This window comes from Brachyhypopomus gauderio, chromosome 13 (genome assembly GCF_052324685.1).
Source record: "Brachyhypopomus gauderio isolate BG-103 chromosome 13, BGAUD_0.2, whole genome shotgun sequence".
In the NCBI taxonomy this organism is placed as follows: domain Eukaryota; kingdom Metazoa; phylum Chordata; class Actinopteri; order Gymnotiformes; family Hypopomidae; genus Brachyhypopomus; species Brachyhypopomus gauderio.
Genome location: NC_135223.1, coordinates 12,844,630 through 12,859,633, shown reverse-complemented (window position 1 = coordinate 12,859,633; position 15,004 = coordinate 12,844,630). Strand labels below are relative to the sequence as shown.

At 45.4% G+C, this 15,004-nt stretch overlaps 1 protein-coding gene across 1 annotated transcript in view; it reads right to left on the bottom strand.

Moving 5' to 3' along the window:
- Positions 1-2,654: 2,654 nt before the first annotated feature.
- Positions 2,655-15,004, bottom strand: part of dipk2ab (divergent protein kinase domain 2Ab) — a 30,879-nt gene continuing 18,529 nt past the window's right edge. Inside the window, exons 3-5 of the mRNA XM_076971034.1 lie at positions 8,334-8,637; positions 4,485-4,815; positions 2,655-3,948 (exon numbers count right to left, since the gene is read on the bottom strand). Of these exons, the coding sequence (XP_076827149.1) occupies positions 3,822-3,948; positions 4,485-4,815; positions 8,334-8,637 (762 nt within the window). The 3' untranslated portion in view covers positions 2,655-3,821. The remainder of the gene's footprint in view (positions 3,949-4,484; positions 4,816-8,333; positions 8,638-15,004) is intronic.

Sequence of the window (15,004 nt, the reverse complement as noted above, 5' to 3'; positions counted from 1 at the left end):
CATCAGGACCCTGAGGGTGGAGGCTCTTTATTTATTTATTACAGCAGAGCTGCGCTGTCTGTTTTAGAACCCAACAGTGGCAGATGTAGAAGGTCCCTTCACACCACCCACCAGGAGCAGAGCCTGATGTAAAACATTCAGGGCTGCATAGTCCAGAAGGGTCAGAACACAGCAGACACGCATCTCACAAGTGCCTGTGCAGCATCTGATGATTGTGCCAGTGCTTGAATACAGCTGGCTAGCTAAAGTGAGCTGATTTGACTAACGGCAGCAATCCATTAGAGCTGCTCACGTCATCAACTCACTGCTAGCAGCCCAAGTGTTACAGCCGCAAATTCACATCCTGAAGCAACACCTCTCCGCGTTTCTCTTGGCAGTGCTAGTGCTCATGGAGCTGACCCACTTTCTGTGGATGGAGGCTGAGGGCGTCTGCCCTTACAGAACGTCATGTCCATAGCTGACTTACCGCAAGCTTGTCCACTGAGGAAACACAGTGTTAGGGTGGACCTATATATGGCGATAAATCCCAAGAGACCTTTGGGTCGACTGATTTGATGGTCCATGCAGAGAGACAGGAGAGAAATTACAGAGTTGAGGTAATAAAAAAAAAAACAAAAACAAGAAATGCACTTTTGGGAAAACATTTGAGCTTGAAGTCCAGAACAAGAAACAGACTCCCCACCCTGAGGGAGAAATAGCTTGCCTGTAGTGCAGGGCTACGCTGGGGTGCAGGACCAGGACACAGTGTTGAAGAGTGTTCATGGGCCATGGAAGAGTGGGTTCTACCTTTAACCAGCAGGAGAGACTGAGTGGCTGTCAGCACAGTTCACCCACTGCTCTGGCCTCCTTGGTCTGCTCCCCTTTGAAGGAGCCTGTTAAGTTTTACGTGCTTTGGTTGACCTCAGTCTCCCTGGGAGGAGATCGTTTCCACCAGCGCTCATTTTCCTACCTCCTCGCAGGTCTACGGATCGCTGACCTCATCAATAAGGCTGAAGAATGTGTCAGACACTGCAGCCTTTTTCACAAACACTGCATTTCTGGGGAAGCAACCCCAGAAAACACTTTCGACACCAGTCTGGCGAGACACACACAACCACGCCTCGGTTATGTTCCCATGCATTTTACGATGAATATAACCCAAGCCATTACGCGTCTAAAAACAGTCTCTGCCTCCGTCCGACAGCAGTAAATAGAGTTTCTATCAAGCCAGGCAGAGCTCGGGGACCCTAGAACCGTCCCTTTCTAGCACAGCTCATTTCAGTTCTGCCCTGACTGTGGGCCAGAAGCCACAGACGCTCCTCCTCGTTTGCCCAAATAAAGAGATGTGGGTCTTCCTCATGTGCGCCAAGCCAGCGCGTGGGCGTAGCCAGAGTCATCTACAGATTTAGATGTAGCACGGTTCCAGCCCGCGGCCGCTGCACCCCGTCTCCGTGACCACACCCCACAGGTCTTATGTAAAGAGCAGTTTGCTGATGGGCGGAGATGGGGGACACATCACCCTCTGAGGAAGTGTGCAGGTGGAACCACACGACAGGCGGAGTAATTACGACAGCGCCACCTCCAACGGCTGACAACTCTGCCCATACACAGCAGACACAGCTTTGCTTCAGAAACGCCTTTAGCGTAGGCAGAATGTAGAGCAGAAGCACACGCATCTACGCATCTGTGCAGTTTGTGACAACAGTCACCATCGGTAAGTCAGAAAGTAGTTGGGACTGGGATAGAACAGGTGTTTCCTTTAATAGACTCATTTGACCAAAACCTTCTTGTCTGCTGTTCTGAATGAAAATGCAAACAGAAAATGATGCATGCGTGTCCTCTCCCTCCTTCACACAGCTGATGAATACTAAGGCAAAGGGGTTGGCCTTTCTACAGTCTCACACGCACGCACGCACGCACGCACGCACACACACACACACACACACACACACACACTGGGGGTCCTCAGAAGTCTGGAGCGCTTTCCCTGGTAAGATGACAAAATAGTGTAGTGTGCGCATATGTGCACATGCTTAATGTTTCCTACACACTGCTGTGTGTGGCAAAACAGACACAATTACAGAGTGGGAGAGGGAGGTAGCCGTGCTATTCCGGGTTCTTCGCTACACAAACAACTGGAAGACTGTCATTTCCTCTAGGTACACAAACCAGGGGCCTACCAGTCCCATCTTGAGCGTCTCAATGTCAGAAAGCTGGTGAAAGAAGCAACACTTGCTCATACACGCATATGTCACACACACACACACACACACACACACACACACACACACACACACACACACACACATTACATGGTGATCATTCTGGGCCTCTTCATTCCCCACTGAGGGGCTCAGTGCCCTCACAATAACCAGTTCAGCCAGCAACACGTACTTGTCCAGAGCAGTAGAGGACGGAGACAGTCCAGCCCCGAGAGCAGCAGACGATCTCGCTCAGACTGTGACAAAGTGGAGTAAAACTGTGCCACTCTCCTTCCAGAAAGATGAGTGACACAACAGGGCCACAGTTTTGGGCTGGGGAGTATAATGAAGATCACAGCTCGTGCTGCAGCAGTGGCTCTATGCTAATGACCAGCAGCAGATCCTTTAGTAAATCAACCAAAGGCCATAATTCAGAGAACTGAAGGCAGTAATGAAGATGCAAGAGTCGTGGCATGAGTATAGATATATATTCATTTATTTCATATTTAAACCCACTGAAAAGTTGTGAGTACAACTTTTGAATGAAAGGCACAGTAAGATCAGACACTGCTGATATAATACTCAATGAAAAATAATTAATTACAGTACAAAAGCAGACAGTTATTTACGCACTTACAAATCCCTCTCACGCCCCCCTCCTGTGGAGGTGCAGACCAGTCCTGGGTGGAGCAGAGATGCCTCGCATGGCTGGTCTGGCTGATTCAGAATGAGGACAGATGAACAACACTTATTGCTTTACCGTGTCGTGACATCAGGGCTTAACTGCACAGAACAAGGCTATACACTCCTGCTACTGGAGGCCCACCAGCCTGTTCAACCCAATTCCAGCACTAACTGGGGACCTGATCTAGGTACAATGTCATCTTGGTCTCCATAATAAACATATGAGGGGAGTTACAGTCAGGTATCAATTAGGGTAAGAACAGAGTCTGCTATCTTCTAGTTAATGTGAGAAACATCAATGCTCCTTCCTTTAATTTGACCCGTGCAAAGCTAAAATGATCTCTGAATACATTTCATATGCCCATCCCGCCTCCAGGGATGAATGTTTAGTGATGCTTTGCATCAGGGCACGCCTACTTTATCAGCCACACCCACACATACACAGAGTTACACCCCCCACATATTAGCATACTGGTCTAATTTACTGGTCCACCAATTCATTTAAAAATGGAAGGGAAAATGACAGATTGATAGCTCAAAGTTAGCTGATGTTAAAAGTCAGGGACATTAGATTACTTGAATTTCATAACAGAAATTAAAATTGGATTTCAAACTTGGGAAATACTCCTGTTTAGAATGTGTGGCATGGTCCCGCCAATAATGGCCTGGCACTGGAATAACGACATTATTTATTCCTAATGGCCAATTAGAGACCAGCATTCTCCTCTGCACCAGTGGGCATGCATAATTTGGATTAACTTCAGCCTTTGTTGGGTTTGCCAATAGAGCAACATGTAGCCAGGCTCTTTGGTATATGCACGAGGGAGAAACACCAAAAACTGCTGTAGTTCATATACTTCCTGCTCTGCCCCGATTCCTTTTTGTTCTGTACATTCTAAACCCTCCTCACCATGTTCTAAGACCAACGCTGATCACCCCACATTAGGTCACTGGAAGTCATGTGATCCAATGACCCAAGACGAGTTTGAGGCGGAGAGGGATGAAGGTGGGTCCCTCCTGAGTTGCTGTGTGCCAATCCTCCCAGCTGCCGTACTGAGCGTGCTCAGGTCTTGCCAGCCAACATCTGGAAGAAAAGGACGCGGGATGCTACCCATAGTAAAATAGCTGCTGCCACCCCCAATAGAGGGCAAAGCTTAAATAATCCTTAAACATTGAACACACACTCTGTGATGGGTCACGTTTGTGACACTAGCATGAACAAGTCTCCATACACAAACTTGAGGATCCTGTATGGTGAACGGTGGAGCTAGAGGAGAAGGAGAGAGAGAGTGAGAGGAGCGCACCCTTCTGGCCTTCCTGCACTGAGATGTTCCAGCAGGAAGTAGCCTCAGCTCTCCACCACCACAGTGGTCCCCATCAGTAGGATAGGCCCTGCCTCCAAAACGGTCACTCAAGACTACACACCAGCAGGCTGTGACATTACATGGGCCCCAGACACAGTTTCCCCACCATGTCGAAAGGGGCGTCGGCCACTGTCAGTCACCCAGTGCTTGGGGGCGTTGGAGGTGCACTGGGGGGCGGGGCAAGGTAGCCGACGTCAGGGGGCCGGGCAGAGGCGCTCCAGGCTGTGGGGCGGTCGTGGGCGGGGCCGGTCATTACCTGGAGGTGGCGCCACTGAGCTGGGTGAGGTACTCGCGCAGCTCTTTGGCAGCGGCGAAGCGTCCGTGGCGCTTTTTGGGATTGGCGCACTCCTCCAGCATGGCCTCCAGCTGCCCGCCCTTGGCGATGTGGGCGGGCGGGTCGTGCAGCAGACCCCCGCGGCTGCCCCTCCACGAGGCGTAACGAGACAGCAGGTTCTGGCAGACGGCGTAGTAGTTGTGGTCCACAGTGACTCTCGTGCACAGCATGTCTTTGGAGAAGGAGAGACACGCCTCCTTGTCGCACTCTTCAAACTTGCTCTCGTACCAGATGTCGTAGTTCTCCGGCTTATCTGTGAGGCGAGGGAGTGAAACAGAGAGAGAGTTGTCAAACGTCCGCCGACTTGCCCCAAACGCTGCTCCTTGGCACGGGAAACACTTCACAACAGTACGTGATTTCCTCATTTCAGATTTCACAATAGTGTCTTTCACAATGACGGAACATTCATTTTAGGCCATTTGAGCAATATTTGTCGCATCATGGAAGGATTTGTTCAGTCTGAGTGCAGCCCGCGGGGAGTGTGGTTTGATTTAGATGCAGAACACAGGCAATTATGAGCTTGTTTCTCCATTAATAAATCCACTAAATTGTCCCCAACTCCCCCCTCTCACTCTCTCCTCCAACAGCACAGATCTTTCATGCTTGCTTTTTTTGTTTTTTTTTTTTTGTTTTTTTAAGTGCCTGAACAATAGGGGTAATAAACAACATTTCCAGGGATGAGAATCCCATCAGGTTGCATTATCTGGCAAATCAATGCCAGTGGAAAGCTCAAGGGGCCACAGACCATATTCAGCTACCCAGACTCCTCCCTCCCCTTCCAACATCTCAATCACACATGCCCCACCCCATGCTAATGTCAGCCAATCTGCTTGCTCCTGCTATGGAAATGGTCCTACCCGAAGAGGTGAGAGACAAAATGAGCAGAACAGGACAGCCAATCCTGTTTTTGTGACACCCCCCCCCCCCCCCTTTCAATCAGGTCCACCCCCCACCACTCATACATAAATCTGGTTCATTAATCTCACGCCCACCACCTGGAGCGAACACTTCGAGTTCATGTTTGCGTGCGTGTGTGTATGAGCACATTATTCTCAAGAATAATGATTAGAACAGAGGCAAAAATACCCAAGTTTTCTTGATTTAAAGTACGTCAACGTTCCTTAATCCTACCACCACCCCCCCCCCCCAAAAAAAAAATACCTTGGCATTTTGCAATCCAAATGTCCTGATTTCCAATTCAAACTAGCTCCAGTGTCAGACACAATCACAAGCCAATATTCCAGACATCCCCCATTCTGGTGTCCTTAGCTCCCCCTCCCTCCCTAATCTGCTCAGTATGTGGGCCTGAGGTGGGTGAGGGGCGACCATATCAGCCCAGCACTGTCTGGGGGAGCTCCTATCAAGGGAGAGGGTGCGTGTTCATATTTAACATGCACAGAGACAGTGGATGGCCAAGCAGGCAGTCCTACAATGCTAAATTCATTACTGGTTTTGTACACGAGACACATATTAATTATCTCTGCCTTGTCATGCACTTGGGTGAATATAAACTCAGTCTGGACTCCGTTTTAAACACTCGGGCCACGTATTTCCTCCCGAGGCCGGCGAGTCCGCAGCACCGCGTAGCTAGTTCCTGGACAATAAACCGCAGGAGCTGCCGAAGGGCATAATTAGGATGTTGGACCTGAAGCTGCAGGAGGCTTAAAGTCTGTCCAGCAGAATTCATGGCTAGTTCGGAGAGCCAGTGAAGGTGTGCTTCTGTTTTAGTGTTTAAGTCCTTATTTGTTGTAAAAAATTAAAAAACACAAAATATGGAGAAATTGGCTTAGTGATGTACGTCCTGCTAACACTGTAGATGGATTGTAAATTCAGATTCTTCGTCTTGAACTTTGCTCTCATCTAATTCTGGACTTGGCCTCCTAGCTCCTCTGCTGATCTTGGTCTTTGACGTCACTAGTTAGGCTCCTGATCTGGTCTCTTTGGCCTCCTTACCCTAACATCCTGCCCCAGACCTCAGTCTAACCTTGTAGATGGGGGTGACCTTGTGAGCATGTCTTTTTGGGAGTTACAGACCTGCTTCTGTGAGCCTTCTGGCAGTATGACAAGCCACCCTTCATGAGAAACTCAAATGGAGTAACTTACACACACACACACACACACACACACACACACACACACACACACAGGTTTCCCTAAGTGACAGGTCACGTTTCAGACTGCGAGATACATTTGATGTCCAAAACCAAATTATTCTATGCCTCAAAAATGTCATACAGCACAATAAGGAATTCTCTCTCTCACACACACTCACACACTCTCTCCACTAGAGGGGTTCATCTTTCTTACTTGGAAAACAGCTCATTAGTCAGTGATTGCATCAGAGAGTTTTTCCTATGAATAAAAAAATAGAAATAAACTTTCCGTGGTGTCATGCAGTTTTGCTGCAGAACAAATCCTCCCCAGAGTCAAATCTGATAGACTAAGTGGCAGTAAGTCCTGTCACTGCAGAATGGGCACATCGATTTGACAACTCTGCAAATGCAAAGACACAGACACACAGACACACACAGAGATCTAGGCAAAAAAGATGGCTTAAGGACTCTCCCAGTACACAACTATGTCGAAACCCCATCACCACACACACACACACACACACACACACACACACACACACACACACACACACACACACACACACACACACACACACACACACACACACACACACACACACACACAAAATATATCTACTGTAGATCATCCACAGTGTTCCACCATCAAAGGGCTGGCAGAAGAAGTACATGTTTAAATCTCCCACAGGGGCGATGGAGATCTTCTTTAATGTATGAAGCGCACAGTAAATATGAGGGAAGTGGGATTGGACAGGAGGCTTGGGAGCCCTGCTGGAGGAGGATCGACCCAGAGCAGCAGGGGGGAACCGCAGCCCAGACCAGAACCCCAGAATCAGAACCCACTCCTGATCCCCATCCTCCCCTCCTCTCAACACACACACACACACACACACACACACACACACACACACACACACACACACACACACACACACACACACACTACAGTTTAAAATATGCTCATGCACATAATGTACAGTTTAACATGACAGGAAAAATTCATTGGCTAATTGGACGGATAACCGTTAAACAGCAACAAAAAATAAAAGCATCTGCAAAGATGTTTAGTGATGTTATCTGATACATCCATCTGTTTTATTTTTTTATTTAATGATCACTCAATTAAATTTCAAAATAAATGCTAGATTACTCAATTACCAATATAATCAATAGTGGCAGCGCTAAACAGCAGTTCTAAATTGCTATGAGATGGGAATACATTCTGCAGACATCAACGACACAGGCTGCTTCAACACCCAAGTCCACATCCTCAGTTCCGACCCACAGGACGTACTCGAGCATGCACTGATACGGGCTCAGTAACGTCAATATCACATTATAGAAAACGATAATGTTATAATAGTTAAACCTATTCCACATTTAGCACCGACATGAACACTAAAACACAAGACATGCAGAGCCAGTTCTCAGCAGTGTGATTACAGGAGGGAGGAGGGCGGAGGGTTCTGCCTCAGCTCTGGGAATTGTCAGCTCTGTGGGAGGAGCTAAACAGCTCGTGTTGCACTGGCCTGCCCCAAATCCGATTTGAGAAACTCACCCTGCTCTCCACCGTGTAGCCCAGGGCTGGCAGAGAGGAGGTTGAGGGGAGGTTCGGGGAGAGGGGCTTGGAGTGGAGTGGGAGAGAGGCAGGAACAGAACAGACAGAAGAGCCACTCACTCTGTTTGATAAGCCTCTTGTCGGCCACCACCACGTTCTCGGCGTCCACGACGATGACCTTGCCGTCGCGGGGACCGACGGCGAAGTTGTCGAAGCTGACGTCGAGCAGGTAGAGGGCGAAGTCGAAGTCGTTGTTGGTGAGCTGCTCAGCGATGTCCATCAGCTGCTTGGCCAGGTCCACGCGCTTCTCCCACGGAGCGTTGTAGAAGCTCCACAGCTCCTCGCCCACGTAGTTCACCGCCACCGTGCGGCCGCACGCACCCAGGTACTTGGCAAAGGGCCAGCCCTCGTCTGAAGGGAAACTCTGTGGGGACGAGAGCAGAAGCACTGAGCATTTAACGCTCACACACACCTGAGTAACACACACCTGTTACACACCCACCACACACCTGGCAGGACATCAGATGTGTTTTTGCACATGTAAGCATGACCGTGTAAACAGGGGGAAGAGCATATGGTCAGCCCTGTCACAGCACTGCAGGGTCGCCTGTGGGTTAAACGCAGTACCCTCGGGGCAGGTAGGGGCAAGAACACGTGTCCAGGGGCGTGCGGTCCCTCACCTGCCACCAGCCTTCCTGGGTTTCCTCCATTCATTCCTCCACACTGCTTGAAAATTCCCTACAACCTGTCCTATGTCCCAAATGTACACTACACACCAGGGGTGTATACAAACTTCATGGTTCGGTTCACACTACGGTATGGACCCCACGGTTCGGAACGAATTTGGATCTACATCCACTACATCTGAAAAAATTCCAGAGCTATCTTCATGGTGTACAGCATCTTGTCATGCAACGCCACCACATCCACACCACAAAAATATCCATGGTGGACGCTAATGTGTGGAGAGATAGCGCATATTTTTCTATAAAAATATACATATACTACAAAGCAGCTGCTCGCTTGTATTACTCACTGCTTTAAAATGAGAAAATCCACTAACCATAGCTAGATAATAATCTGTGAACCATTATTTGGCTAGTAAAATAGCTTTAAAGCCTGTTAACTAAATTTCCTACCAGAGGCTATTGTCAGGATAATTGTGAGTATTTAGATCCATGTTCTGAAGCAGGGTCCTAGGATAAGAGCTTTAGGGGTGCTAAAGCTCAACATTAGCTTGCTAGATAAAAACGTCAGATTTTTTTCTACCTACCAATAACACTATAGTGATGGTTCAGTGCAGCAAAAAGAGGACTGCTGTTAAAGTTTGTACTGTAATATGTTGGTGCAGAGCGATAAAGAAACAGTCTGCGTTACTGTTTCCACTACACCACAGTGTGTATACACGCACGTTCACAGAGCAGGGCAGGAGTAGGAGAAGAAAAGTGGATCATACCATTTTTCAGCATATTAGAGACAAGTGTCCATCACAAAAACTACTTTTTACTCTTAATGTTAGGGTACTGGGACTCAATTTAGGGGTGCTTGAGCAATCCTAAAGACCTAGACACACCTGGATCGGAAATAAAGGTCGTTGTGTATTTTTCCAATACTAAAACAACTGTATGCAGTATATAAGCAATGTTGATTTGTGTCAAAACGAAAAGCTACAACTAGCTGCTCTGAAAGGCTTTTCGGCATCTCCCCAGTCGGATATTTTGGGACTTCAACAGAAGCGCTAATCTTTGTTGTCGGAAGATAAACAGGTGGAACATTAAACATTTGCGTGACCCCGTAGTATGCTTTGCTTTTGTCACATACTGGATATTGTACTTCATATTACTACAAGGACAGTATGCAGTATCCAGCATATACTGTATATACAGTTGGTGGGAACATGGCTGACAACAACAGTGTACCATTCCATTCATCTGATAAACGCCCACACCATTTATGTGGCATCATGACACCTGTCGGATCACGCATCACTATGCCTGGCGGCTCATGCATCATGATTGATCTGCTTAGTAGCGTTGTAGTGATGCATGTTATAGTGTATGCACATGAGACTCAGATGACATCCAGTGTCATTCATGTCTTAGAAGTCCAGAACATACTGCACAGCATGTTAGCAGGTGCAAGAAACAATTATCAAACCTCTTACTAATGGAGTTTTATAAAAGAAACTAAACCTGCATGCTGCTCTAAACATGCCTCCTGGGATAGAGAGGGAAAAAAAAAAGAAGTGTTTCTGTATGTATGTATGCATTTATAGAATGTGCTGCTCTCTGGCACTATACATATAAAAATCACCATTTGTTTTGAGGAGCAGCATCCCGATATATATAGTTAGCTTTATCTCATTTGGTGATTATTAATTCAGTACAGAATTATTCCCAAAGAAAATACATCTGCCACTGTGTTGCAGAGGAACAGGCTTTCATATGACAACAGGATACTGATAGAGTCTGACAGAAGCCTTTTGTTTACTTAAAAATAAACAAATAAATAAATAAATGGTTAGAAAAAAGGGCAAAGCATCACTGGCATGGTACAATGTCATCTGTCATTTTACAAAGTGAGTCTCTTAGTGCCTTATGGTACAGGGCCACAGTGCCAGGAGCAGCATTGTGGAGGGAGTGCTATCAGAGCTGTAATTGCCTTCAGTGAGGGCTGCTGTGTTTGAGAAGGTGGCCAGCAGTACACAGCTCACTAACGAGAGTCAACAGCACAGTGAGCTGAAACGACACGCCAAAACGCACTCCCATTACTGCGCACGGCCTTCTGGGTAGGGGGTTTACTTTGGTGGTTCAAACCGCCGCCACAAGACAGGACATTCATTGTGGATGCAGATGATAATCACTCTCTCTTTCACACACACACACACACACACACAAACACACACAAACACACACACACACACACACACACACACACACACACACACACACACACACACACACACACACACAGCAAAAGCTAATCAGTTATTCTGATAACATCGTAAGGAAAAATTGTTGACAGTTTTGTTATCGGTAAGAGTTGGTAAGAAATGTCATTTCAGAGTACTGCTGCACAAATAGATTATTTTAGTACTACAGAACACTCCATCAACTAACAGGATAAGAAATAGTTTGACATTATTAAAAAGAATAATAAACAAAAGTGAGTATGACCGGTCTTAAAATTAACAACTAATTAGATTATTTTGAAGAAAATAAATTCTGGATAATTTGCGCACAATATCTGTCAAAACTAAACCCAATTTAGTGCACTGAATGTCATATTACTTTGTAGGTTTTAAAGAAAACATTTTCTGAAATGCAAAATAAATAAACAAATTTAAAAATTTAAAAATATTTAATATCAACCCGATCCTTTTACTTTGAAATTAGATATTCATATTTTCACGCATTTAAAGATGTGTGGAACATCATGTCGCTTAGATATTTAGTTTAGCTCCTTCTTCGTAAATGGGATGTTCATGTCATACATTTGCTGCGCACTTTGTTTTTCAGACATACATGAACTAAATAAAGACGTGATTATGCATTTTTATGATATCGCTCCACACTAGAACTAGCCAACTAGCCAACTGCTAAAAAGATACTGGGTTCTTGAGTATATTCACCGCCTAGTCACTTCATGTTACCCGCCCGCCCTTCTGCGGTTGAGGTATTACAGTATCGCCCTGCTTCTACATTGTTTTGGTTTGCTCCCGTTTCCGTTGTTTGCAAGCCTAATATTAAGCTAAAGAATCCGGTTTGGGCTGTCCAGATGACACTCCCTCAACTACCGTAATTTCTTTAAAACTGCTCAATTTGAAAGCAAAAGACATTCTGAGGAGAGAGAGAGAAAGAGAGAGACACAGAGTGAGAGAGAGAGAGAGAGAGAGAGAGAGAGAGAGAGAGAGAGAGAGAGAGAGAGAGAGAGAGAGAGAGAGAGCGCCTGATTTCACCTCAGGTACAGGATCCAGGTCAAAGCTGTTTTAAAGCTCAACGCGCTAGCCCCTTCCTTGGGAACGCACTTGCTGAAGCGTTGCTTTGCTCCTGGGTGCTCAGTCTAGTGGTTTCTGTCTGGCCCATGGTCACGAATAAAGGCCAAAACATGACCGTTTCGTTTGCGGTCGCTGCTCCGAGACAGCAGCATACCTCTGTTTGGAGTGCTACATCTGTTACCACTTTTAAATCAAGAATTGTATAGTTAGAAATATATAGTTTTCTACCACAATTGTAAGTCAATACATTTTATTTTGCTTTTAGTTCCCCATTTAATTGGTTATTTAAATTCATTATATTTATTATGCATCTATTGCTTAATATCAATGTACAGCTCTTAGGTCAATTTGCTTTCTGCTTTACAAAACGGTGTTCAATAATCAATAATCAATAGGTAGTACAGCTGTCAGTATTACAGGCTCATGGATAGCGATGGTGTTGGACTGGACAGTGCAGGCCTTGGTCTTATTGTTACTCTTCTACACTACATCTGTAGTGTAAACTAACAGGTTTTGTTTTGGTAGGGGACATATTCATTTCAGTTTGGTGTATAGAATGTTACTAAATCAAAATGTTACTTAGCCTGCACAGTGGGTCAACGTTGTGTTAATTAAAGAAAGAGATATATTATAACCCAATTGTAAATAAATAAATATTCATTTTCTAACAGACACCCCCCTCCGCCCGTTTTCATGTTTGTGCGTCATCACGGTAGAACCCAGGACCCAGGATGGCTCTGAACACAAAGCAGAATCACATTCAGTAGACAAAAATGAGGGTTACACTATATATTCCAGGTACCTCCAATTTTCTCCCTGAAATGACATTTAGTGACATGTTTTGTAACCTTTTGCTGCCGTTCTGTGGTGGGCGTAGAACAAAGCAAATTGACTGACTCGGTGTCAAACGCAACTACCCAGTTAGTCAGTATGGAGCCGGCGACATGACTTTACTCATCTAACCCTTGTGGAAAGTGGAAAGGTTATTAGCTAGAGGTCTCACTGTTGTGTTTAAACAGAACTTAACCTAATTCTGAGTAAATTAGAGGCCACAGTTGATATTTTAAGACCGTTTAAAAGTGGCCTAATCTGTGCATTTCTTATTGATCATGTTTCCCTTAAGCTATTAGCCAACATTTGCTAGGTAGCTGTATCTTGTATTCGGATGAGTAACCATGTCTAGTTAAAAGGCTTTAAAAGATACAAGTCAATGACTATAGGCAATTTCCAAAATGTCAGTACCTCACAATGTTGTAAAATTAATCTGTAGAAGAGGTAAATTACATCAAATTAACAAATGCTAGCCTTCATATGTTACATTTGCATTGCATCCTACATTATTAAATAAAGTGTCAAATGGTAACAGTGACTGCTAATTAAAAATAAACACCCGTCCACATTGCCTCCAGTAGGTGAAGTGTCAGGAAAGCTGTTGCTTTAAGCTTTAGTCTGCTGGCAAGTGTGCATCTGTATTGGACCCAGTTTTCAAATGAATTCGCATTTAAATGCTTGCTGCAAACTTGTATTTGGTGTCATTTCAACCCCAGAAAGAAATCTGAGCCATTTTGATTTGTTCTCATTTTCTGGGATAAAATGTAAAGAACAACCATTCTGCTTGTGTCCAAAAACCGAGCATTTGTATGCACGTGCCATTTCCGTTACTCGAGAGCGATGCGGAGTCGGGGTTGCCAGATTGCTTCGGTGGGTACCAGCCAAATTACTGCTCAAAAACCCGCCAAAATAAATGGAAAACTGCCCGAAAGTACATATCTCGTAGAACATTGGATAAATCATCCCGCTGCATTCATTTGTGTGTGGCATGCAACATGTTGCTATCCTGGGGTCACAGTGTTTCTGGCCGTCGTTGATGGTCCCCTTGTCTTTCATCTTGGACACTCATTGTCCAGTGCTTTGGCGATCCCAGTGTTACCCTGAAATCTGTGACCACTGGATTCTGTGACTGTAGAGCCAGCACTGCACAGGTCACCATTTCTGATGACTTATTAGAATGTGTGACCCCACTGTACAGTCACAATAAATGATACATGCCAATCAAAATAGGTGCTGTGTGCTACTGGCTGTCTGTATGTTAATGTACAGTCTACAGTCACAGATTTCGGTGTAAGCCATGTTATGGTGCATAAGGTCTGTGCTCTATTTTGCAGTACACCTTACAACCATGTATTATAGTAGAGGTTATGGCTTTAGATAAGTTACTTCTCTTCATTTTGAGACCTGCCATGACTCCATAGGACCGGGTATCTGGCCAATCAGCAGCTACTTTGACTTTAGTGAATAAATTCATGACATAATCACGCCATGTTAGAGGCCAATCTTCAGCAGAAAACGTGAACAGGTCCACAACCTTTCTAAACCACAGCCTTTCTAAAACGTCCAATTAGAGGATTGTTTGCTTTTGGTTATGTTCAACAAAGACACTTTCATAAAATGGTTTTGTAAAAAACTGTTCTGATCATTTCTCATCATTACCATTTATTGTTATTATTATTATTACACCGTCAGTTAGTGCATGACACCGTGATGATTTTTGACTGGGTTAAAACGCAACCATGAAACGTTGAGAACTCAAACGATACCGCCACCCACAGTGCACTTCAGAGGGCTTCATGAAGTGTGTGGAGAATCCCGCTGCTGAGGCGGGGCATAGTGCATGTGTGTGGAAGCACAACCACACTTTAGATTTGTTGTGCATAAGATTCACAGCGTAAATATTCCTGCTTTCTTGAGAGAGCTTTGAATCAACATATTCATCTTCATGTTCATCTGTTAACAG